Source organism: Rhinopithecus roxellana, chromosome 20, assembly GCF_007565055.1.
Source record: "Rhinopithecus roxellana isolate Shanxi Qingling chromosome 20, ASM756505v1, whole genome shotgun sequence".
Taxonomy (NCBI): Eukaryota; Metazoa; Chordata; class Mammalia; order Primates; family Cercopithecidae; genus Rhinopithecus; species Rhinopithecus roxellana.
In genome coordinates, this window is record NC_044568.1 from 70,029,261 (window position 1) to 70,055,214 (window position 25,954).

The 25,954-nt window shown below is 49.4% G+C and overlaps 1 protein-coding gene and 6 non-coding genes across 7 annotated transcripts; 2 read left to right on the top strand and 5 right to left on the bottom strand.

Moving 5' to 3' along the window:
- Positions 1-622: 622 nt before the first annotated feature.
- Positions 623-1,684, bottom strand: LOC104672307 (putative olfactory receptor 1F2). Its single transcript, XM_010376062.2, is given in 2 exon segments — positions 623-879; positions 882-1,684. Coding segments are annotated over 2 exon segments (933 nt in total). The 5' UTR covers positions 1,558-1,684.
- A 9,417-nt stretch (positions 1,685-11,101) lies between these two features.
- On the bottom strand, positions 11,102-11,174 carry TRNAR-CCU. Its single transcript has one exon. It is a non-coding gene; the product is annotated as a tRNA-Arg (tRNA).
- Positions 11,175-14,837: 3,663 nt separating this feature from the next.
- TRNAK-CUU lies at positions 14,838-14,910 on the bottom strand. The gene has a single exon. It is a non-coding gene; the product is annotated as a tRNA-Lys (tRNA).
- A 1,804-nt stretch (positions 14,911-16,714) lies between these two features.
- Positions 16,715-16,786, bottom strand: TRNAP-AGG. Its single transcript has one exon. It is a non-coding gene; the product is annotated as a tRNA-Pro (tRNA).
- A 2,183-nt stretch (positions 16,787-18,969) lies between these two features.
- On the bottom strand, positions 18,970-19,041 carry TRNAP-UGG. Its single transcript has one exon. It is a non-coding gene; the product is annotated as a tRNA-Pro (tRNA).
- A 4,383-nt stretch (positions 19,042-23,424) lies between these two features.
- Positions 23,425-23,496, top strand: TRNAP-UGG. Its single transcript has one exon. It is a non-coding gene; the product is annotated as a tRNA-Pro (tRNA).
- Positions 23,497-24,871: 1,375 nt separating this feature from the next.
- TRNAP-AGG lies at positions 24,872-24,943 on the top strand. The gene has a single exon. It is a non-coding gene; the product is annotated as a tRNA-Pro (tRNA).
- The last annotated feature ends 1,011 nt before the right edge of the window (positions 24,944-25,954 follow it).

The following is a 25,954-nucleotide window of genomic DNA, read 5'->3' on the forward strand; positions in this document are numbered from 1 at the left end:
GACACCTCACTATTTCCGATGCTGTGTATTCTCCCTTGTTATAATGAGTAGTAAATCCAACTTACTGAACTACAGGTGTGTTCCTTCTTGGTTTTGGCAGGAGGGCATTGACAACTGGAATTGTCAGGTCATTTAATTAAAGGATCTCTCTTTCCATCTTTAACCTGAAAAGTCTATATCAAGGGTTTTGTTCTCCCAAAATAGATACCAGATGTTTCTCTTATAAAAGCAAATGCTGGCCCGGCGTGGTGGCTCACATCTGTAATCCTAGCATTTTGAGAGGCCAAGGTGGGTGGATCATTTGAGGTCAGGAGTTTGAGACCAGTCTGACCAACATGGTGAAACCCCATCCATCTCTACTAAAAATACAAAAAAAAAAAAAAATTGGTTTCACATATCTGTAATCTCAGCTACTCAGGAGGCTGAGGCAGGAGAATCTCTTGAACCCAAGAGGCAGAGATTGCAGTGAGCTAAGATCGCACAACTGCACTCCAACCTGGGTGACAGAGTGAGACTCCGTCTCAAAACAAACACACAATGCTAAGTTTCATACAGTAGAAAAAATAAACAGAATTATCTCAGAAATTAGCTCCTTCTAGGAATTTCTTAGCCCATATCATTATTAAACAGAAAATAATTTCAGAGCAATCACTTTTACAAGAGCCCCTTTTATGTCCTTGTTCCTCAGGCTGTAGATAAAAGGATTCATCATGGCAGTCACCACTGTGAACATCACAGCAGCCGCTATATCTCTCTGAGTTGAGTGGGAGGATGAAGGGCTGAAATACAGAGATATGATGGTACCACAGAAGAGAAGAACCACAGCCAGGTGGGAGCCACAGGTGGAGAAGGCTTTCCATCTTCCCTTCATAGAAGGACCCTCAAGATGGCACAGGCGATGTACATATGGGAAGCCAGGATGCAAAGAAATGGGGTGATCATGACTACGGCAGTCTCAGTAAGAATCATCACCTCATTGAGGTGTGTGTCTGAACAGGAGAGTTCCAGGAGGGGAGTCACATCACACAAGATGTGGGGGATGGTGTTGTCTGCACAGAATGAGAGTCGAGCCATCAGCAGTGTGTGCAGCAGAGCATTCAAGTTGGTAACTACCCGTGATCCAGTGACCAGCAGGGCACAGAGCTGATAGGTCATCTTTGCTGTGTAATGTAAGGGGTGGCACACAGCGACAAAGCAGTCATAGGCCATCACAGCCAGGAGGAAATTGTTCATGTCAGCAATCATACCGAAAAAACACATCTGCGTGAGACAGCTAGAGAGGGAGATGGTCTGAGTCCCAAGTATATGATTGGCCAGCATCTTGGGGACAGTGGTGAAGAAGCAGACGTCCACAAAGGACAGGTTGCTGAGGAAGAAGTACATAGGGGTATGCAGGCGGGAGTCCGTGCTGACGGCCAGGATGATGAGCAGGTTCCCCCAGACGGTGGCCAGGTACATGCTCAGGAAAAGCACGAAGAGGAGATGCTGCTGCTGGGGCTGCCTGGAGATTCCCAGGAGGAGGAACTCAGAGACGCTTGACTGGTTTGTCCTGCTCATGGGCCTGATCCCAGATGCAGATAAGACAGACAGAGATCAGCAATGTAGAAGCTGAGGCTCCAGATGCAACAAGTCAAGCTTCAATCATGGCCATGTTAACAAACCTGTATTAGGGTCACTCAGTCAGGATGTGTCCCTTGTCCCTACACCCCCAACTTCCAATGTCCAGTTCTGGATGATGTGGGTCTTGCTATACTCACTCTTTCAATTTTATAAAATATAACACAAAACAACATGCAGACCCATACATAGCCCTCCTGTGCGATTATGCAGGTCTCTTTTAGTATTTCCAGGCTTCTCCCACCCCCTAGGCACTCATAGAGAGGCAAAACAGCTGATTATTACTATGTCTGTGTCAAGCTCCAGCTGATGGATTCAGGACTCTTATTATTTCTCCCTGGATGTGGCATATTTAGAAAAGGAGCTCTTGGCCGGGCACGGTGGCTCAAGCCTGTAATCCCAGCACTTTGGGAGGCCGAGACGGGCGGATCACGAGGTCAGGCATGGCTAACACTGTGAAACCCCGTCTCTACTAAAAAATACAAAAAAACTAGCCGGGCGAGGTGGCGGGCGCCTGTAGTCCCAGGTACTCGGGAGGCTGAGGCGGGAGAATGGCGTAAACCCGGGAGGCGGAGCTTGCAGTGAGCTGAGATCCGGCCACTGCACTCCAGCCCGGGCGACAGAGCGAGACTCCGTCTCAAAAAAAAAAAAAAAAAAGAAAAGGAGCTCTCTCAAAGAACTCCAGTCATTAGTCATATATATCTACTGTTATAATCTTACCTTGAAAGAACTTAGTTAATGCTCCTAATTATTCTAAGGATGGCAGAGTCTTAGAAATACAGGCAAGTCCTGAGCAAGTGAAGAGCCGATGTTAATGGCCTTATCCCTCTGTGCAGGATGAATGTTTGGGAGAATCACAAACGGGTATTTACGGTAGCTTCCATGGCCACTGGGACTAGACTCCCTGACAGTCTCATTAGAGACAAGCAGAAATGAATTATCCCACCTATTTCTTGGTCCTTTGGTACCCAGCAATGATGGCAAAGTATATTCTCTAACTACTGGGTCAGAACTTGGAGATAAAGCAATCTTGGTAGAGATAAGTCCCAAAGAAAATTCACTGAGACCTCAAGTTGCATCACTTTGCTGATCTGGGCTTATGTTTACAGGTTTGAAAAGTTGGTTATCAGAAAGTTGTTCTTCTTAACTTCCTAGCTCAGAAGCTGAGATTACAGCAGTGTTATCTGAACCCTTCCTGTTTTTTCACATATATGGTCATTTACTGCATTGACTTGATGCGTTTGCCGATGGGGATGCAGAGGCTAGGGTGGGGCAGGTGTAAGGGTGGCATTGCAGAGTTGTGCTTAACTTTTTTTTTTTTTGAGACAAAGTCTAGCTCTTTTGCCCAGGCTGGAGTGCAGTGGCATGATCTCGGCTCACTGCAACCTCTGTCTCCTGGGTTCAAGTGATTCTCCCACCTCAGCCTCCCAAGTAGGGGGGACTAACAGGTGCACGCCACCACGCCCAGCTACTTTTTGTATTTTTAGTACACACGGGGTTTCACTATGTTGGTCAGGCTGATCTTGAGCTCCTGACTTCAGGTGATCCGCCCGCCTCAGCCTCTCAAAGTGCTGGGATTACAGGCGTGAGCCACCGTATCCGGCCTGTGTTTAATCTTTTAAAGCATTTGGTGTAAAGGATACCCTTTTTGTAATGGAAGAATATATCAGGAAATGCACAGCATGCCATGACTGAAGAACTCTATGTTCCTAAAGTAGATTTCATTTAGGGATGCCTTCCCAGCTCACATTGGGTCAGCCTTTTCTGAAAATGGCCCCCTAATCCATAGGTGTACGGACTCCAGCAATCCAGTTTATACTCTATCATCCTCTTCCCAGTGAGGATTCATGACTGGAGTAGGGCAATTGGAACTGGGACTGAGGGCCCACGGATCATACTCACTAGGACTTGGCCTGTAACAGGTAATCCCAGAAGGTTGCAACTGTCTTTTGGCTGACTTATAGATGGATAAAAAGCAAAAGTCTATAGATAAGAGCAAAAGATGTAAACACACAGAGAGAAGAGTTGGAGAAAGTTCGGATGGCTGTCCAGTTCACAGTTCAAGTCATTTTCTAATGACTGGCTACATTCTGGCCTCATTCGCAGTTCTTGGTTGCAAATAACAAACACCAACTCTTGCTGAGTTAAGCAGGAAAGGATTTCATGAAAATAATAATGAATACCTTTCAAAAACCCTGGGCAGCTGGAGAACCAGGCTCGGACGACCACACAGCAGCTATAGTGAAAAAAATAATGCCAATGCAGCTGCTGCCTCCAAGCAAAAATGTTGCCGTTCATAGTTTTGACACAGTTATCACTGGACATGAGGTGACAGTAGTAGCACTGCTGCCACTGCTGCCACTGCTGTCCCAGGAATCTATCTTGCTGCAATGGCTACCACTGCCAGAAAAGGTTCCTCTTGGTCTCTTCTTCCTTGTGCCAAAGGCTGAGTCAGGGGTATCTGATGGGCAGTCACATACCCACATCTTTGGGGCAAGAGAGACTGGGAAATCAGTTATTCTGGATTTCCTGTTTTATAGGAAGTAAGTTATTTTCCCAATAGTTATGAGGCAAAAGATTACCTAAGCTTTGGAATGAGTTGCAGAAATTCAGAAGCCAAAAACATGATAAATGCTTACTAAAATCCATCCCTTCAGTTGCATATGAATACACAACCCTCTTACCAATTTACCTCGAAGAAACAATCTGGCCTAACATAGTGCAGCTATATTTCCGACAATAGGAAACAATGCAAAGTCCCATCAGTTATGCCATCAAGGTCCATAACAGGATCCCCTCTACTCCAATCGTGATCCCATCCTGACATTCTGAAACTTCTGAATCCAGCTTGAAAGCTAACCAAGAACTACACATCCTGTGTATATAAAATATGGAGAAAATAGAAAGGATAAAAAGGAGGAAAATATGAACAAATACTGTAATCTTTATTTCTGCAGGTAGCCACAAACCCTTAGTTGATATTAATAATTATTCTCGTCCACAAGCTAATTCCTTTTCCTTGTCTTTAGCCAATGTATCAGCTGTTCCAGGTTGTTTTTTTTTCTTTTTTTTTTTGAGACGGAATCTCGCTCTGTCGCCCGGGCTGGAGTGCAGTGGCCGGATCTCAGCTCACTGCAAGCTCCGCCTCCCGGGTTCACGCTATTCTCCTGCCTCAGCCTCCCGAGTAGCTGGGACTACAGGCGCCAGCCACCTCGCCCGGCTAGTTTTTTTTTTTTTTTTTGTATTTTTTTAGTAGAGACGGGGTTTCACCGTGTTAGCTAGGATGGTCTCAAACTCCTGACCTCATGATCCGCCCGTCTCGGCCTCCCAAAGTAGTGGGATTACAGGCTTGAGCCACCGCGCCCGGCCCCAGGTTGTTTTTTAATCTGATGTAATCACCCAAAACTTTCATGTCTGAGAGATTTGGCCTCCTTATAGTCCTGCTTATAATGTATAAGATTGTTCCAGGCCAGGCGCGGTGGCTCAAGCCTGTAATCCCAGCACTTTGGGAGGCCGAGACGGGCGGATCATGAGGTCAGGAGATCGAGACCATCCTGGCTAACACGGTGAAACCCCGTCTCTACTAAAAAAATACAAAAAATTAGCCGGGCGAGGTGGCGGGTGCCTGTAGTCCCAGCTACTCGGGAGGCTGAGGCAGGAGAATGGCGTAAACCCGGGAGGTGGAGCTGGCAGTGAGCTGAGATCTGGCCACTGCACTCCAGCCTGGGCGACAGAGCACGACTCTGTCTCAAAAAAAAAAAAAAAAAAAAAAAAAAAAAGATTGTTCCAGTTTTTCATGTTATCAATGAACATGTCAACTCCAGAATTCTCTGAGATTTTTCTATCCATAATCCTCTTTGCTACCCCTGTGAAGCTGCAGAACTATGTTTTGTTGATAGTCAAAGCCATAACAATGTTAGAATCCCCTTTTTGGTGAGTTTATTCAGTAACAAATGGAGCCCAAATTGGCCAGCAAGAAGTCTCCACAAAGTCCGGTGTTTCCAAGATAAGAAACAAAATTTTGCAAGTAAATCATTAGGTACTACAAGAAGACGTGTCCACTTGTACCCCTCGTTTCCTTGCTCTATAAATTCCTGGCTGAGAAAAAGTTCCACATATATTGTCCACTGATATGAATCTTACAATAACCGTAAAATAGCACCCAAAACTTATAGGGTAGCTTCAAATGGTGCCAAAACTGAGTGTTTAAAAAACCATCTCACTGGCCGGGCGCGGTGGCTCAAGCCTGTAATCCCAGCACTTTGGGAGGCCGAGACGGGCGGATCACGAGGTCAGGAGATCGAGACCATCCTGGCTAACACGGTGAAACCCCGTCTCTACTAAATGCAAAAAAAAAAAAAAACTAGCCGGGCGAGGTGGCAGGTGCCTGTAGTCCCAGCTACTGGGGAGGCTGAGGCAGGAGAATGGCGTAAACCCGGGAGGCGGAGCTTGCAGTGAGCTGAGATCCGGCCACTGCACTCCAGACCGGGCGACAGAGCAAGACTCCGTCTCAAAAAAAAAAAAAAAAAAAAAAAAAAAAAAAAAAAAAAAAAAAAACCATCTCACTATTCCATAACGTCAGCTGCTTGTATTGATGGTGTACAACACCCATGAATCCCGCGGACACCAGTCGGACCCCTTGTGTTAATTACCTATTGTTGCGTAACAAATTATTCTAAAATTTAGCAATTTCAAACAGTAAACATTTCTCTCACGCAGATCTAGTGAGTCCTGAATCTGGCCGTTGTTTAGCTGAATGGTTCTGGAACACAGTTTCTCATGAAATTGCAGTTAAGTTTTCAGCAGCAGCTCAGTCATCTGAAGGCCTGACTGAGGCTGAAGGATGGGATTCCAGGATGGCTCCTTCATGTTATTGTCAGCAGGAAGCCTCAGTTTCTCACATGGACCTCTCCATAGAGCTAATAAGACATGTTCTCACACATAACAACTTTTTCCCCCAGAGCAAGTGCTTCAAGAGAGCAAGATGGAAGTTACAGTATCTTGTACCACCCAGCTGCAGATGTCATACATCATTTCTTACATCCACTATTGCTGAGTCTATCAGACGAATTCAATCTGGGAAGGGATTACGCAAGGCTAGCATCATTGAGAGTCATCTTGGAAACTGACTACCATGTCACTTTTCCTATAAGTTGGGTACCTTGGTTAGAGACAATGTCTGTGGGATGCCAAGTTGGTGAATAAACCCATGCATCCCTAATACACATTCCGCCTTTTCTTTCCACCTCAGGTTGACTGAACGCCTCTTTTTATACCTTTCCTGGGTGCTTCTGCACATTCTCAAGCACCCATGTTCACTGTAGGTTTTCTACCTATAGCATCCCACATCACAACTTTCGTTATATCATCCTGATTAGGTGACCAGTGATGTCTAAGAGGTCATAAAGATCCAGAGTGTGACTCACAAGTCTCAAGTCTTATTATCTTCATTAGGTTTGCAGTATAGGCCACCGTCTGCACAGCCAAATGCAGATGTCAACATTGTCTCCTAGACACAAAATCTTGGGAAGCATAAGGCAGCCATTTTGAAACGTTAACGCGCACATAAATCACCTAGGGATGTTATCAAAATGAAGATTCTGACTCAGGAGGCCTGAGATTACGTATTTCTAACAGTCACCCAAGAGATGCCTGTCCTCAGACCTTATTATAAGCCCTAAGGGCTTAGGTTGAGAAGAAGAGAACCCGACCCACCTACATCTATTTCTGCGCTGCTGGCTCCTCAGCCAACCTCGCCTTTTTAAAAGATATCCAGACTTGGCCGGGTGTGGTGGCTCACGCTTGTAATCCCAGCACTTCGGGAGGCCGAGGCAGGCGGATCAGGAGGTCAGGAGGTCGAGACCATCCTGGCTAACACGGTGAAACCCTGTCCGTACTAAAAATACAAAAAATTAGCCGGGCGTGGTGGCGGGCGCCTGTAGTCCCATCTACTCGGGAGGCTGAGGCAGGAGAATGGCGTGAACCCGGGAGGTAGAGTTTGCAGTGAGCCGAGATTGCGCAACCGCACTCCAGCCTGGGCCACAGTGCGAGACTCCGTCTCACAAAAAAGAAAAAAAGGAAAGAAAAGAAAGAGAGACAGAGAGAGAAAGAACGAACGAACGAAAGAAAGAGAAAGAAAGAAAAAAAAAAAAAAAACTAGAGCCAACGCAGAACCCTGGCCCAAGTGGCTAACTCCTGGCGGCGGTACTCCAGGCGAAATATGGCACCGCACTTCTTCATGGAGACGGCGCCGAGCTTAGGCCCCCCTCCCTTCTATGTAATTGGACAGGAGGGCGCCAGCGGAGAAAATAGTCCTCTATTATTGGATAAGCAAAGAAAAACCTGCAGGGGGCGGGGCAAGGAGAGCTGGACGACACAGCCTCGAATTGGTCCCGTTCGAGGGCTTGTGCGGCGCTTTCTCAGGGAGGGACTTCCGGGTTCGTCCCTGCCGCCCTGCGCCTGCGCGTGGTGGACTAGCCAGGGGCTGTTTCCTTGCTAGGAGAGGTCGTTTGCGTCCAGGAGACTTCCGATCTTGCGCAGGTAAAACTGAAGCACGCGCAAAACTTATTGGGGCCAAAAAAATTTAGTAATGAAGATAAATAATATTTTAATGCGATATTTTTAAAAAGCAAACTTAATGCAAAGACCAGTAAGATACAAGCTATATTTTAGCTCTTCATTTGGTCAAAAGACATTGTCAGATACTCTGGCAATTCTTTCAGTTGAAACCAAGATAAGCAAATAATTAGATTTTGAAAATACTGTTGAAGTTTGCTACCACGGGCGCTGGGAATGTAATACAGTCGTGGGCCCCCAAATGATGTTTCGGTCAACAACAAACCGCATATACGACTATGGTTCTCTAAGATTATAACACCGTATTTTCACTCCACCTTTTCTGCGTTTACGTATGTTTAGATACGCAAATGTTTGTGTCGCAATTGCCTACAGTGTCTGGTACAGTAACACTGTCTTCGGGTTTGCTGCCCAAAAGCAACACGTCTCAGAGGGTATCCTCCTTATAAAGTTGCACATGACCGTATTTTAAAATATATTGGTTTGGGGCCGGGCGTGGTGGCTCACGCCTGTAATCTCAGCACTTTTGGAGGCTGAGACAGGAGGATAGCTTGAGCCCACGAATTCGAGACCAGCCCGGGCAACATAGCGAGACCCTATCTCTATTAAAAAAAAAAAAAAAAAAAAAAAAGCTGGCTGTGCTGGCACACCTTTATTCCCAGGTACTTGGGAGGCTGAGACAGGAGGATGGCTTGAGCTGGAGAGGGTGAGACTGCAGTGAGCCATGATTGCACCACTGCACTCCAGCCTGAGTGACAAAAACAAGATCCTGTCTGGGTACAAATCAGTGAAGCTTAAAATAGTTTGAGTTGTTTTTTGGTTTTTTGTGTTTTTTTTTGACGAAGTCTCGCTCTGTCGCCCAGGCTGGAGTGCAGTGGACATCTCAGCTCACTGCAAGCTCCGCCTCCCGGGTTTACGCCATTCTCCTGCCTCAGCCTCCAGAGTAGCTGGGACTACGGGCGCCCGCCACCTCGCCCGGTTAGTTTTTTGTGTTTTTTAGTAGAGACGGGGTTTCACCGTGTTAGCCAGGATGGTCTCGATCGATCTCCTGACCTCATGATCCGCCCTCCTTGGCCTCCCAAAGTGCTGGGATTACAGGCTTGAGCCACCGCGCCCGGCCCAAAATGGACTTTTAAAACAGAAAAAGAAAGAGAGTGGATTCCGTATCAGAGGCAATTGCTGGTCTTCACATCTTTTTTTTTTTTTTTTTTTTTTTTTTTTTTTTTTGAGTCCCACTCTGCCACCCGGGCTTGGAATGCAATGGTGTAATCTCTGCTGACTGCGACCTCCAACTCCCGGGCTCGAGCGATTCTCTTGCCTCAGCCTCCGGAGAGCTGGGATTACAGGCGACCGCCACCACGCCCCGTTAATTTTTTTGTATTTTTGGTAGAGACAGGGTTTTACCATGTTAACCACGCTGGTCTCGAACTCCTGACCTCAGGAGATCTGCCGGCCTTGGCCTCTCTGAGCCACCGCGCTCTGCCCTGTTTCGTTTCTCACCGGGATGGACGCCCGCATTTGAAGCCAGCGCGTCGTTTAACCCGCACAAGGGTCGCGGTAGCTGTTTTTTGATTGTTGTTTTGTTTTTTGCCTTTTTTTTTTTCTGTTTTCTTTTCTTTTAAATAGTAAATGCAATTAGCACAATGAGTTAGCTGTCTTTTTAGGGAGGATTTTCTCCTGTTTCCGTAGGCGCAGGAAAGGAAGGAGGGAGGGAGAGGGCCGGAGGCGCAGGGTCTGAGATTCGGTCCAGAACCCGGGCTCTGAGCAAGAAGCACCCTCCTGGGCCGGGATACGCTTCCCGGGGCACGGCTGGTATCGTGCTCCGGGGGACACGGGGCCTTCCGCCACCAGAGTGCTCACTGGGTGACACGCCAATCTGGACAGCACTTGCTGGACCCCAAATCCTGGACCGACGCCAAGACTCCACCCACGAGGACTTTCACGCCCAGGAGGCACTATCAGAAATCACAGAAGGGCGGTGGCTCACGCGTGTAATCCCAGCACTTTGGGAGGCCGAGGCAGGAAGATCACTTAAGCCCAGGTGTTCCAGACCAGCCTAAACAACATAGCGAGACCTAAATCACTCACGATCATAAACCAGATTAAGTCCAGGTGATCATCTGCCCACCTCACTCCGCAAGTGCCCCCCTGAAATTCCAAAATAGACCTCGGTTTTTTACTGTTCCTGTTTACTTTTGACCTGCATATTTTTCCATTTTACTAGAATCTCTTTTTTCTCCCCTCCTCTCCTCTAGCCCGAGTGCCAAGAGCCTTTGGCACTGATCATACAGAAACATTTGGGGCCTCAGAGTCGCTGCTTGTTTCGTAAAAAGTGTGTCACACATCTCTCCCGTGGGGTATGTCCAAGTCAACCAGGATAGATTGATAGTCAGATAGATCAGATAGTTCTTTTCTGAGGTTGAACAACATTAATGAAACAAACTTATTCAATTAATCCCCTATTCATGGTCATCCCCTTCCCGTTTTTGAACAAAATTACCGCAGTAAAATATCCTCGTACACGTAGAGTACCATGGTACCTGTATTTCTATGAAATGGAACTTGTGGGTCAAAGAGGTGTGTATACAAGGGCTGCTTTCTAAAACAAAAAACCAAACCAAACCAAACAAACCAAAACAGAAAACCAGCCTCCAACATTTTCACACTTTGATATATACGAAAACTGTACAGTTTTTTCTTGTCCCTTTGGTGTGAAGAGAGGTAAATGTAAAATCTTCACTATCTTCTTCCTAGAGAGAGAGATTGAGAGATTCTGTGTCTTTGAGTTTAATGCCCTGGTTTTCTTCCAAATTCATGCCTTTTCTTATTTTTGTATAAAATTTTTTATAAAAGGTCTTTGGTTGTCTTTGGACATTGCCTTACCCCAGTCACCAAAGTTGGGTTGTTTTACCCCAGGTGGGACCCGAACCCACAATCCCTGGCTTAGGAGGCCAGTGCCTTATCCATTAGGCCACTGGGGCAACTGTCAAATAGCCTACTGAGAATATTAAAAGACAGAATACCTCATCACGGGTGGCTAGAAAATTACCCTAGAATTGGTTTGGGCATTTATTCAAGAAAGTATTCCAGCTTGAGCAACATAGGGAGATCCCTGTCTCCACAAAAAAATTTTAAAATTAGCCAGGTGTGGTTGCGCTCACCTGTGGTCCCATCTACTGGGGAGGCTGAGGCTGGAGGATAGCTTGAGCCTAGGAAGTGGAGGCTGCAGGGACCCGAGATGGCGTCACTACACTCCAGCCTGGGCCACGGGAGTGAGATCCTGTCTCAAAAAAAAAAAGTCTTAGCTGAGTTCTTCCAACGCAGCAGCCTCCATTCGGGTCGCCGGGGACGCCATAGAGAATGAGAGAAAACGCCCAGTCCCCCAGAAATCTGCAGGCTGCGTCCTCCCGCCCCCGGCGCTGTCCTCTCCCGCGTGGTTTCCGCTCCTCATGGGCTTGGCGGAGTCCGACTGGTCTGATCCTCCAGAAGGGAGTCCCAGGCGCCCGCAGGAACTAAATTTTCCTTCGGAGTCAGAGAGAAACGGAGGGTCTCGGGCTGGGTGGGTCGGTGGAGCACTGAGCCTTGACGCGAGGCGCTTGACAGCCCTACTGTGTTTTTTTGGTTTTTGTTTTTGAGACGGAGTCTCGCTCTGTCGCCCAGGTTGGAGTGCAGTGGCGCGATCTCGGCTCACTACAAGCTCTGCCTCCTGGGTTCACGCCATTCTCCTGCCTCAGCCTCCCTAGTAGCTGGGACTACAGGCGCCCGCCACCACGCCCGGCTAATTTTTTTTTTTTTTTTTTTAGTAGATAGGAGGTTTCACTATGTGAGCTGGGATGGTCTCGATCTCCTGACCTCGTGATCCGCCCGCCTCGGCCTCCCAAAGTACTGTTGTTTAATAAAAGTCAGGTCCACCTGGGGCCTAGCGCGTGACAAAAGATCCGGCAGGGGCTGGGCGCGGTGGCTCGCGCCAGTAATCTCAGCACTTGGGAGGCCAAAGCGGGTGGCTCACTCGACGTCAGGAGTTCGAGGCCAGCCTGACCAACATGGTGAAACCCCGTCTCTACTAAAAATACAAAAATTAGCCGGGTGTGGTGGCTCCCCCAACTACTCGGAAGGCTGAGGCAGGAAAATCGCTTGAACCTGGGAGGTGGAGGCTGCAGTGAGCCGAGATCGTTCCACTGCATTCCAGCCTAGGCGACAGAGGAAGACTCCATCTCAAAATTTTTTTTTTTTTTTTTTTTTTTTGAGACGGAGTCTCGCTCTCTCGCCCGGGCTGGAGTGCAGTGGCCGGATCTCGGCTCACTGCAAGCTCCGCCTCCCGGGTTTACGCCATTCTCCTGCCTCAGCCTCCCGAGTAGCTGGGACTACAGGCGCCCGCCACCTCGCCCGGCTAGTTTTTTGTATTTTTTAGTAGAGACGGGGTTTCACCGTGTTAGCCAGGATGGTCTCAATCTCCTGACCTCGTGATCCGCCCGTCTCGGCCTCCCAAAGTGCTGGGATTACAGGCTTGAGCCACCGCGCCCGGCCTCAAAAAATATTTTTAAAATTTTGTAAACATTTTTTAAATCCCGCAGGGCACAGTAACCGAGAGGAAGATTTCAGACGGCGCTGGACAGACACCTCACCGGACCTCCAGAAGCTCAACTGCAAGCCCAAGTCAGCGCCCTCTTAGCAGCCCCCAAGGCCGCACCCCAGGGGCGAGCGCCACGACTCAGAGCGGGGCCAACGTCCGGGACATGGAGGCGGCCCGGGAGATTCTACCCAGGACCTCGCTTTTCCAGGCTCGGCGCGAGAGGGGGAGCAAAGCGCCAGACAAACCCCTCCCCTTGTGGCTGCTCAAAACCGACGCCCCCAGGATCGTGGACACGGCCCATGGAATCCACTGTGACTGTCATTTACCCAGTGGTAAAAATTCAGCAGAATTGGAGCTGTTCAAGATATTCATCCCACCAAGGGAGCTTCCGGGACCTCAGAGACTCATGAAACAAGACGATCTAATATACAATCCATATTCTAAATTCCCCCAGTAAGTTCATATTTTATAAATTGAAGGAAAAAAAATCCAGGACCAAGGGGTTGAGTCTCACCGGAGTAAACCCTGGACTTGAGCACTTGAAAGTGCATAGCTGTTGGCCGGGGCGGTGGCTCATGTCTGTCATCCCAGCACTTTGGGAGGCTGAGGTGGGCGGATCACAAAGTCAGGAGTTCGAGACTAGCCTGTTTAACATACTGAAACCTCGTGTCTACTAAAAATACAAACATTAGCCGGGTGTGGAGGTGGGCGCCTGTAATCCCAGCTACTCGGGAGACTGAGGCAGGAGAATCGCTTGAACCTGGGAGGCGGAGGTAGCAGTGAGCCGAGATTGCGCCATTGCACTCCAGCCTAGGGGACAAGAGTGAGACTGTTCAAATGAAAAAAAAAAAAAAAAAAAAAAAGGAAAGAAAGTGCATGGCAGTAGAAAGCCTAAGTCTCCTAGGGACTCTACTCCCCTAATGCCCTGAGCTGGACCTAGTGTCCTGCCCCGGGATCCCTGCGGACCCCCAAGGTTCCAATTAAAAATCAAAAGATGCCGGGCGAGGTGGCTCACGCCTGTAATCGCTTCAGCCTGGGCAACATAGGGAGACCCTCTCCCCACCTCCCGGCCCCCTACCCCAGGTCTCGATAAAATAAAAAACAAAATAAAGTTAAAAGACCTCAGGACCCAGTTTGAGCCTTTTCAACATTTCTTTTTATTCTCTCCTATGGTGTCGGGTTTCCCTTGGAAATAAGAGTTGTCAGAGGTTCTCAAATCTCTACAAAAAAGAAATGTTTTGTGAAAAAGTAAGGGCTCAAAAGGCCAGGCGCGGTGACCAGGCCTGTAATCCCAGCACTTTGGGAGGCTGAGGTAGGCGGATCACGAGGTCAGGAGATGGAGACCATCCTGGCTAACAAGGTGAAACTCCGTCTCTACTACAAATACAAAAAATTGTCTGGGCATGGTGGCAGGTGCCTGTAGTCCCAGCTACTTGGAGGCTGACGCAGGAGAATGGCGTGAACCCGGGAGGCAGAGATTGCATTGAGTCCAGATAGCGCCACTGCACTCCAGCCTGGGCGACCGAGCGAGACTCGACAGAGTCTCAAAAAATAAGCAGAAAGGCTCCTCTGGGACTCGAATACCGGGACCTCTAATACTCTAAACGAGAATCATACCCCTAGACCAACAAGCCACGGTAGTAAGAGATTTACTTTTCTTTGGGGCAGTGGTGAAGTACTTGGAGCAATACAGCTGAAGCCGGCGAAAGCAAAGTGAGAGAAGACTGGGATTGCAGACTTGCTGGAAAGGGGTAAATTCAACAGCGGGTGGGCCAGCGCCCGCGCACCTCCCCGCACCGCACAAAGTGGGGAGAGGCCCCTGCGCCCCTCATACCCATCCTGTGGCCCCTCCGTTCTCACTCACCCCCGTCCCTCTGCCTCCGGCTGGCAACCAGCCAATCCCGGTGCTGCCTTTGGTCACTTCACGGACAATCCTCGCTGCTGCGAGCGCGCGGGGACCAAAATTCGATGATGGAGGAGATACCATCACAGAGCGCGATGTGGCACCTAGCAGTGTTCATTAAACGCTGGCTGTTTCCAGAACTCCAAGGTAGCAAGGAAGAAAACAAGTCGCCCAACGTGGGGCTCGAACCCACGACCCTGAGATTAAGAGTCTCATGCTCTACCGACTGAGCTAGCCGGGCTCCCTTTAGAATGCTTTATGTCTAGTAAATGGCAGGGTGGCATGAGAATAGTAGAAACTAAGTGACATAATGAATCAGCCCCAGAAACCAGGGCGACTGGGGGTCCCCCACAATAGTTTCAGTTCCACACCGATGCCCCCGCTGGTGTAAGACTTCGCTCACCACTCTGCGATCTCCCATAAATGGGGATGACCCGCCAGAGGCTCCTTCCACACCGCCCCGGCATAAATCTGTATTCTTTGCCGTCCGCTGAAATGTCCTCCTTTCAGAAAGAGAAAAAACATACCCACACTGCACGCACCCGAAAGAGTCAATGACAACCTCTTTTTTGAGGCCACTCGAATTACAGGAACAGGAGAGTTCTGCTGTGTGTACGGCAAATGAACCCATCCTCAGAGATGCAGACAAAATGCCTGAAGCTCACTTGGAGCTCGCAGAAGCCCCCGCAGGTGCCGCTCCGCACTGTAACCTGCTGTGAGGTGCATCTAGCTGTTCTATTTCCATTACTGTGTGCTTTTATATCTAGAACTATTTGGTTCTTTTTTCAAACCAGAAGGTTGAAAGGAGAGCATTTTACATAGGTCCTGTTGTCAAAGATATTTTATTTATTGCCTTTCATAAGGATAATTGTATTACAATCTTCCTAATACTCTGCATCTAAAATGTTTGCAATTTTGCTTCTGTTGCCTACTGTTGATGACTTGTTGTTCAGTTGTTCATGATACCTTGTTTTGCTTGCTTTTTTTTTTTTTTTTTTTTTTTTTTTTGATGGAGTCTCACCTTCTCACCCAGCAGGCTGGAGTGCACTGGCGCCATTTCGGCTCACTGCAACCTCTGTCTCTGGGGTTCAAGCGATTCTCCTGCCTCAACCTCCCTAGCAGCTGGGGTTACAGGCGCCCGCCACCATGCCGGACTAATTTTTGTATTTTTAGTAGAGACAGGGTTTTATTGTGTTGACCAGGATGGTCTCAAACTGCTGACATCAGGTGATTCACCCGCCTCAGCCTCCCAAAGTGCTGGGATTACAGGCATGGACCACGGCATCCGGCCTCCTTGTGCTGGGTCCATTTTCCTTGTAAATTTCTTTGATTCTTGATTGAGAGCATGTTCTCAAATCCAGCGTCCCAAACAAAAATGAAGTCCCTGCCAAAAGAATCTGTCCTCAGAGTAGATCAGAGGAGGCCCCAGTCCTGGTGGGTGCTGGGACTCAGGACCAGGTACCCGGGCTCCAGGGTTCAGTCTGTACTCCTTCCAAAACTAGGACACGGGAGCAGAGCAGCCCCAGGAGGCTACACGCAGGTGAGGTGTGATGGGACATGCGGAGGGAGAGGCCTCTGGACCCCAGATACAAACGCCCATATCCCATCTCCTCTGCTTAAGTGTCCGGCTCCCTCTCTCGTTAAGACTGTGACTGCTAGAGCCAGGGATAGTGGGTGGGAGTCCCAGACTGTACCTTTTAAGGCGTCTGTGAAGATTCAGCTCTTATTGTATATAGGAACTTGTCTCTTCTTCGGTGCCTTGAGTTCGCACTGACAGAAGTAACAAAAAAACAAAACAAAACAAAAAACCACCAAAAACCAAACAAAGGACAAAAAATAGCTTGTCAAAAGGGCTCTGGCAACACTGGTGACAGAACTCTAGATGAATTTTAAGAAGAGGTAGTGGGATAGTAGGCGGCGTCAACATAGCTTAAGACCTTTGTACAAATTACCTTTGAAGGGCGTCCATGTCTAGCGCTGAGGTCTGTAGGCCCAGCCGAATCTAAAAAAGAGCAGGAAACGACTTTTCACCCGGACCAAAAGCCGGGCTCGTCCGGGATTTGAACCCGGGACCTCTCGCACCCTAAGCGAGAATCATACCCCTAGACCAACGAGCCACGCAACTTACACTTTAATGTTATCTTTGTGGGCGTCCTAGCATCCTGGGGGCGGCAGGGGCGGACCCAGCAGGACCCCAGTGAGTAGACTCTTATTTCAGACCCGCCTGGAAAGGGTAATTTCAAGGGTGGATGGACGTGGCGGGAGCCCAGAGCCCCAGCCCCTCCTCCGCACGGCACAAAACGGGGAGCAACCCTAGCGCTCCGACAATCCGGGAGCTCCCTGGGTCCTCGCCCGCCGCCGCCACTGGGCCCTGGGCTGGGGATTAGGCGTCTGCGCGCAGAGCAGTGAGGAGCTTCAGCTTCCGCAGGACATGGGAACCTCCCAATAGCAGGCAGCGGCTGCGCTGAGGGTCTGCGAGCCGCGATCACTGGATGCCCGCCTTGGAAACGCTGCAGTCCCTCAGCGTGGCACCAATGGGTGTTCAATAAAGGCCTGCCGAGTGCACGAGGCACCAGCCATGCAGGGGCCATTGAAAATAATATGCTGGCCGGGCGCGGTGGCTCAAGCCTGTAATCCCAGCACTTTGGGAGGCCGAGACGGGCGGATCACGAGGTCAGGAGATCGAGACCATCCTGGCTAACACGGTGAAACCCCGTCTCTACTAAAAATACAAAAACTAGCCGGGCGAGGTGGCGGGCGCCTGTAGTCCCAGCTACTCGGGAGGCTGAGGCAGGAGAATGGCGGAAACCCGGGAGGCGGAGCTTGCAGTGAGCTGAGATCTGGCCACTGCACTCCAATCCGGGCGACAGAGCGAGACTCCGCCTCAAAAAAAAAAAAAAAGAAAAAAGAAAAAAAAAAAAGAAAATAATATGCTAAGAATAGATAAGGCTCAAGGACAGTATCTCTAGCTAGTTGCACTTTCAATGAACTCCAGTAGTCAAGGACAGTATCTCTAGTTGAACTTTTAATGAACTCTAGTAGGCGCCAAGAAGGCAGACAAAATAAGAAAGAACTTAGAGACAAGGAACTAAGCAGAAGGTTACATCTGGGTGCAGAAAGTTTGTTTTGCATTGTGTTATTTTTGCTGACGTGGGATTTATGGAGTATAAATAAAGTGAGGCAGAGGCTCTAGGCGCGGCCGCCATATTCTCTGTTTGTCTTTGTCTCTTGTGCCTGTTCATTCTCCACCACCCCCGGCACGGTCCCCAATACAGCCACCAGGCCCCCTACCTCGCCGCACCCTTCGCTTCTCCGGCTCCGGTCCCCCCTTCTCCCCAGGGAAGCCAAAACCCAGAAAGCGAACTTCTCACGTGGGCCTCCAACCCTAAAGGCTGACGCTGAGAGTCTGTTTGCTCCACCGACTGAACCAGCCCCGCAGCGCCCGCCTGGCCTCAAGCTCCCAGGATGTCTGAGCCCTCGGAGAAGACGGCTTAGGCCACCATCCACACTGCCCACCACAGGCGATTCAGCGATCCGCCCCCTTGCCCTTCACTGGGGGGAGCTGGTGGGACCTCCTGTTCCCAGGACGTGAGGAGGAGGAAGAATGAAGCCCGTGGGGCAGCAGGCGTTGGGCGTCGGTTCCGGGGCACCCTTTACTGTCGCTCTGCCCTGTCCTGTATCCAGATTTCACCTGATTCTCGAGAATCCGGCAGATCTGGGCTAAAAGGGGCTCCCCGTCCCCTCCAGATCCAAGCTGAGAATTTCTTGGCACTCAGTGGGAAGGCCCCGGGGTCTGGGCATGGAGACAGGGGCCGAGACCCCCCACCCCGCCAGGGCCCACTGAAGTGCTGCCCGCGGATGCACGGTCTTCCCCTCCTCCCTCCTCTCACTCACTCCCCTCCATTCTCCCCCGCTTCCCGTGTTCTCCCCTTCTCCGAATAAACTGAAATTTTAAGCGGAGTAGGGCTCACCTGGGACTTGAGCCGCCATACTCTCGAATCTTAGAAAAAATTTATGCCCCTGGAGCGACCAATGAGCCCGGCGCATTCTTCCTTATTCTAAATAACCTCCTTATAAATAACTTCCTCCTGCTGCCCGGGGTCGTCTCCTTTAACAGTGGTTGCAGCAGTTGGCCGCGCTGGATCCCATTTCAGCAAGTCCAGCGATTCAGGCCCCTCCGTCTGCATCCCGGGACCCCGGAAGGTCTCCACTGAGGCCCTGCCAACAGGAGCCTACCTCCGCCTTCCTAGTCTCACGTCCTTGCTGAAAATGCGAAAAGGGAGAAAAGAAAAGGAAAAAGGGGCTCGTCTGGGATTTGAACCCAGGACCTCTCGCACCCAAAGCGAGAATCATACCCCTAGACCAACGAGCCACCGGCTTCTCGTGTTTTGTTTTGTTTTGTTTTGTTTTGTTTTGTTTTGTTTTGTTTTGTTTTGTTTTGTTTTGTTTTGTTTTGTTTTGTTTTGTTTTGTTTTATTGGTGGGAGATACGTCTTTCCACCCCTGACGCAGAGCGAGACGCTCTCCATCGGCCCAGTAGCTCAGTCTTTAGCGCGCGCACCTGCGAATCTGGACTTGTGGGTTCGTGGCCACCCTCAGATTTCCGAGGCAGGTTTTACTCCTGCTGGATAAACCAACAAGGTTACCCGCTGAGATTACGAACTGGTGGTTTAAATGTCATGCTGTTATGAAATACAGGTGCATTTGCCTATTACTAAGGTAAAAGGATTTCCAGGCAGAGTAGTGATGTCAGAAATCACAAAGGAAATGTACAGATTTTACCCAAGTTTTTAAAACGGCAAATGACAATCCAAAGAAAATACAATCTAAATTACAAGCTAAGGGCTTATTACTGGGTTACGCAGTTTTCAAATCCTTTAAAAAATATATAGGCTTTTTTTGAGACGGAGTCTCGCTCTGTCGCCCCGGCTGGAGTGCCGTGGCGCGATCTCGGCTCACTGCAAGCTCCCCCTCCCAGGTTTTCGCCATTCTCCTGCCTCAGTCTCCTGAGTAGCTGGGACTACAGGTGCCTGCCACCGTGCCCAGCTAATTTTTTGTATTTTTTTTTATTAGAGACGGGGTTTCGCCGTGTCAGCCAGGATGGTCTTGATCTCCTGACCTCGTGATCCGCCCGTCTCGGCCTCTCAAAGTGCTGGGATTACAGGCGTGAGCCACTGCGCCCGGCAAATACATAGGCATATTTTAAAAAGACATTTAAGAAAAGAAAAGCAATGAAGATCTGTGGCAGAAACGGCTTCGTCTTCCTTACCTGCGACTATGGAGCATAAACGCTGCTTGCTGCAGCCTCTCTGGCAGACAAGTGTAGCCCTGGGCTGGCCCTAAGGAGCATAGGTGGAAAACAACTGAGCCTTGAAGTGGGGAGACCCGAGAAAAAGAGATTGTCCTAGAGCTTGCATGGGAAGAGTTTTGGGACTCAGAAACTGGAAACACTGGATTTCCGTGACAAAGTTTCCCAAGCAGCAGTACATGGTGCAATGGGTGTGTCTGGAGGCTGGGGTGAGGAGTTAAAAAAGGCAGCCCACTGCTTCAGTGACTTCCTTGAGACTCAAAAGAGGCCAGGGAGAACCCTGTCTACTCACCTGCAGGCATCTCTCCCGGGGTCCTACAGATTGCCTGCTCTGGAAGTCACAGAAAAGTGAAGGAGGCTGGGCGCGGTACCTCCTGCCTATAATCGCAGCGCTTTGGGAGGCCAAGGCGAGTGGATCACTTGAATCCAGGAATTCGAAACCAGCCTGGCCAACATGCAAGACTGCTGTCTACTAAAAATACAAAAATCAGCCAGGTGTGGTGGCGCGGGCCTGTAGTCCCAGGTACTCAGGAAGCTGAGGCACTAGAATCGCTTGAACCCAGGAGGCGGAGGTTACAGTGAGTGGATACTGAGCCACTGCCCTTCAGCCTGACAGGGTAAGACCCTGCCTAAAAAATTTTTTTTTAAATTTAAACAATTGAAAAAAAGAGGGAAACTGAGAACAGATTCCAAGATTCTAACTGCTCATTCTTGTCAGTTACTGAATAGGGACTGGACTGTGATGGTTTCCATGAGGTAACTCATGCTGTTTTCTCTCTCTCTCTCTCTCTCTCTCTCTCTCTCTCTCTCTCTCTCTTTTATTTTTTGTGGAGTTTCGCTCTTTTTTGCCCAGGCTGGAGTGCAATGGTGTGATCTTGGCTCACCGCAACCTCTGCCTCCTGGGTTCAAGCAATTCTCCTGCCTCAGCCTCCTGAGTAGCTGGGATTACCGGCATGTGCCACCATGCCTGGCTAATTTTTGTATTTTTAGTACAGACAGGGTTTCCCCATGTTGGTCAGGCTGGTCTTGAACTCCCAACCTCAGGTTATCCACCTGCCTTGGCCTCCCAAAGTGCTGGGATTACAGGCATGAGCCATTGCACCCGGCCTCATGCTGTTTTCAACAGATGCACAAGGAGGACACCATTATCTTCATGTCTACAGATGACACAACTGGAGCCCTGGAAAGGTTAAGAAAGTAGTTCAAGTTCACACAGCCAGGAAGTGCCCTGGAAAGTCTGGCTACAGAACCACATGAATAGCTGTCTTTGCACACCAACAGGTAATTCACAGAAAAAGGAAAGCAAACACACACACGCCCACAGAGACATGCACAGACGGCCAATAAACATGGAAAACCACTCACCTCACTAGCAAAGTTTCTTTCCCCACTTTCTGAACTGCCCACAGCATCAGTTCCATTCTAGGCCTAGTTTATCTCATAGCCTTACCACAGAAGCCAGTGGGGAATAGCTATATGTCTGAATTCTCCAATTTTAGCATATGCTTTGACTCAGTATATTGATAATTGAGATATACTACACAAACCATAAAATTCACTAAAATGTATAATTGAGTGGTTTTTATATATTCATGAGATTGTGCAACAGTCACCACTATCTAGTTCTAGAATGTTTTCATCATCCCAATTCAGTACCCATTAGCAATCCTCCGTTCCTCCCTCCTCCCATCGTCTGGCAACCACTAGTACGCTTTCCGTCTCCACGAATTTGCCTGTTCTCTACATTTCGTATAAATGGAATTATACCATAGTGGCCTTTCATGTCTGGCTTCTCTCACTTAACATAATGTATTCAAGGTTTATCCTTGTTGCGTATATCAGTAATTCATTCCTAATTATGACTGAATAATATTTAATATTATTGAATAATACTATATTAGTTTGCTAGAGTCGCCACAACAGTACTGTAGACTGAGTGGATAAAATAACAGAAATTTATTTTCTCACTATTCTGGAGGCTGGAGTCTGAGACTAGGTATGGGCAGGGTTTGTTGGTGCTGAGGCCTCCTTCCTTGGCTTGGGGACAGCTGTCTTCTCCCTGAGCCTTCATGCCGTCTTCCCTCTGTGTATGTCTCTATTCAAGATCCAAATTATTATTATTATTATTATTATTATTATTATTATTTTGACACAAGGTTTGTTACCCAGGCTGGAGGACAGTGGCATGAACATGGCTTGCTGCAAGCCTCCACCTCTAGGGCTCAAGAGATCCTCCTACTTCAGCCTCCTGAGTAGCTGGGACTACGGGTGATTGTCACCACACTCGACTAACTCTTTTTTTTTTAATGGAGTTTTGTTCTGTCGCCTAGGCTGGAATGCAGTGGCACGATCTCAGCTCACTGCAACCTCCACCTCTTGGGTTCAAGCAATTCTACTGCCTCACTCTCCTGAGTAGCTGGGATTACAGGTGTTTGCCACTATGCCTGGCTGATTTCCATATTTTTGTTGAGATGGGGTTTCACCATATTGATCAGGCTGCTCTCGAACTCCTGACCTCAGGTTATCTGCCCGCCTCGGCCTCCCAAAGTGCTGGGATTACAGTAGTGAGCCACCATGTCTGGTCGATGAATGTTTTTATTTTTATTTTATTTATTTATTTATTTATTTATTTATTTTATTTTTATTTTTTTGTAGGAACGAGGTCTCACTATGTTGCCCAGTCTGGTCTCAAACTCGCACCTGTTTGAGGCCGCACTTTGCGAGGCCGAGGTGGATGGGTCACTTGAGGTCAGGAGTACAAGACCAGCCTGGCCAAGGTGGTGAGACCTCGTCTCTACTAAAATTACACAAATTAGCCGGGTGTGGTGGCATACTCCTGTAGTCTCAGCTACTCGGGAGGCTGAGGCAGGAGAATTGCTTGAACCCAGGAGGCAGAGGTTGCGGTGAGCCGAGATTGTGCCACTGCACTCCAGCCTGGACAACAAGAATGAAACTGTGCCTCAAAAAAAAAAAAAAAAAAAAAAAAAAAAAAAAAAAAAAAAAAAAAAAAAAAAAAATCAAAAATCTCTAAAGCCCAGTAATAAGCCCTTGATTTGTCATTCAGATTGTATTTTCTTTGGATCATCATTTGCCGTTTTAAAAATTTGGGTGAAATCTGTTCATTTCCTTTGTGATTTCTGACATCACTATTCTGCCTGGAAATCCTTTTACCTTAGTAATAAGCAAATGCACCTGTATTTCATATAAGCACGACATTTAAACCACCAGCTCATAACCTCAGGGGGTAACCTTGTTGGTTTATCCAGCAGGAGTAAAGCCTACCTCGGAAATCTGAGGGTGGCCGCGAACCCACAAGTCCAGATTCGCAGGAGCGCGCGCTAAGGACTGAGCTATGGGGCGATGGCAAGAGTCTGACTCTGCGCCAAGGGCAGAAGCACATGTCAAAAAAAAAAAAAAAAAAAAAAAAAAAAAAAAAAAATTGAAGCACGGCTCGTTGGTCTAGGGGTAAGATTCTCGCTTTGGGTGCGAGAGATCCCGGGTTCAAATCCCCGACGAGCCATTTTCCCTCTCTTTTTTCCCCTTTCGCATTTTCAGCAAGGACAGGAGACTAGGAAGGCGGAGGGAGGCTGCTGTTGGCAGAGCCTCAGTGGGGACCTCCCGGGGTCCCGGGACGCAGACGGACGGGCCTGAATCGCTCGCCTTGCAGTGGGTCCGTCACCCTGAAATGGGATCGAGCGCTGCCAACTGCGGTAACCGTGGTTAAAGGAGACGACCCGAGCAGCAGGAGGAGGTTATTTAGAATAAGGAAGAATGAGCCGGGCTCGTTTATTTATGGGCATACATTTTCCGTAGGGTTCGAGGGTATGGCGGCTCCAGTCCCAGGTAAGCCCTACCCTAGCTTAAAATTGCATGGTATTGCGGGGAGTAATATGTGTGGCGGGGTGCCAGTGGTAGGGGAGTGAGGGAGAGATGGAGGGGCGAAGGCCCGGACATCCGCTGGCAGCACTTCAGTGTGTCCTGGGGGAGTGGGGGTCTCGGCTCCCGCCTCCACGCCCAGACCCCGAGGCCTTCCCACTGAGAGCCAGGAAATTCCAGGCTTGGATCCGGAGGGGATGGGGAGAGCCTTTCAGTCCAGATCTGCCGGATTCTCGGGCTCCGGGTGAAATTTGGACACAGAGAAGTACAGAGTGACAGTAAAAGGTGCCCCGGAACCGACGCCTGGACGCGGCCTCTGCTACCCCAAGGAGCCTCTGCTTCCCCACGTCCTGGTGACTGAAGGTTCCGCCAGTTCCCCAGTGAAGGGGAAGGAGGTACATCCCTGACTCCGGCGGGCGCCGCGGGCCTAATGGAGCGAAGTGACGCTCAGTGTCAGCCTCTTGAATTGAGGTTCCAAGTGGGAAGCTCGCCTTCTGGGTTTTGGCTTCCCTCGGGGAGAAGGGAGGACCGGGGCGGGAGAAGCGTGGGATGCGGCGAGGTAGCGGGCCTGGTGGCGGGTTCCTGGTGCAGTCGCCAGGCCTTTACTGACCACCCATCGGCACCACGCCGCGGGGCTGCAGCGTTTCCAAGGCGGGCTTCCAGTGGTCGCGGTTCGCGGACCCTCAGCGCAGCAGCTGCCGGCTCTTGAGACGTTCCCATGTCCCGCCGGAGCTGGAGCTCCTCACTAGGCGGCGTGACGCGCGGATCCCCAGCCCAGGGCTGAGTGGCGGAGGCGGGCGAGGGCCCGGGGGGTCCCAGATTGTGGGGGCACAGGGGATGCTCCCCATTTTGTGCGGCGCAGGGAGAAGCGGGAGCCCAGGGCTCCCTCCGTGTCCACCCGCGCTTGAACTTGTCTCTTTCAGACTTCAGGAAATCGGAGTCTCCTCCTAGCTCTGCTCTGTTGGGCCACGAGGACGCCACGAAGGCCACAGAGAGAAGCTGGAGGTAGCAAAATGTGTGGCTCGTTGGTCTAGGGGTATGATTCTCGCTTAGGGTGCGAGAGGTCCCGGGTTCAAATCCCGGACGAGCCCAGTTTTTTTGGTCCAAAACATCGGTTTCTACCCTTTCCTACTTTAGACGAAGATCAGAGATCCAAACAACTCTGACAGGTCAAAGCAGTCCGAGTCCTTCGAAGTTAGTTTGTTTGTTTGCTTGTTTTGAGACGGTGTCTCTGTCCACCCAGCTGAAGTGCATGGTGCCATCTCACCTCACTGCAACCTCCGCCTCCTGGGTTCAAGCAATTCTCCTGCCTCAGTCTTCCAGGTAGCTGGGACTACAGACGCGTGCCACCATGCCTGGCTAGTGTGTGTGTGTGTGTGTGTGTGTGTGTGTGCGCGCGCGTGCGTGTTTAAGTAGAGATGGGGTTTCTCCATGTTGGCCAGGCTGGTCTCCAACTCCTTACCTCAGGTGATCAGCCCGCCTGGGCCTCCCAAAGTGCTAGGATTACAGGCGTGAGTCACCACGCCCAGACTTCGAAGATAATTTGTACAAAGATCTAAAGCTGTCTGACACCACCAGTGCCACATTTAAAATTTATTTGGAATTTTGTCGCCAGTGTCGCCAGAGCCCTATCCACTGATAAGCTTATTTTGTTTTCTGCTTTTTTATTTTTATTTTTTGTGACACTACTTTCGTCAGTAGGAACTCACTCGAGGCACTGAAGAAGAAGTAAGTCCTCCCTATATACAGTAAGAGCCGAGTCTTCACAGTCAGTTACCTTAAAAGGTCTACCCTGGGATTCCCACCCAGTGTCCCTGGCTCCGGTGGCTAGAGCCTTAACGAGAGAAAGCCGGGCACTTGAGCAGAGGAGAAGGGCTATGGGCGTTTGCATCTGGGGTCCAGAGTCCTCTCCCTCCCCACATTCTGACACTCCTCACCTGCGTGTAGCCTTCTGGGGCTACTCTGCTCCCCCATTCTAGTTCTGGAAGGAGTGCAGACCGAACTCAGGAGCCCGGGTATCCGCGTCCTGAGTCCCAGCGCCCACTAGGACTGGAGCCTCCTCGCATCTACTCTGAGGACAGAATCCATTGGCAGAGTCTTCC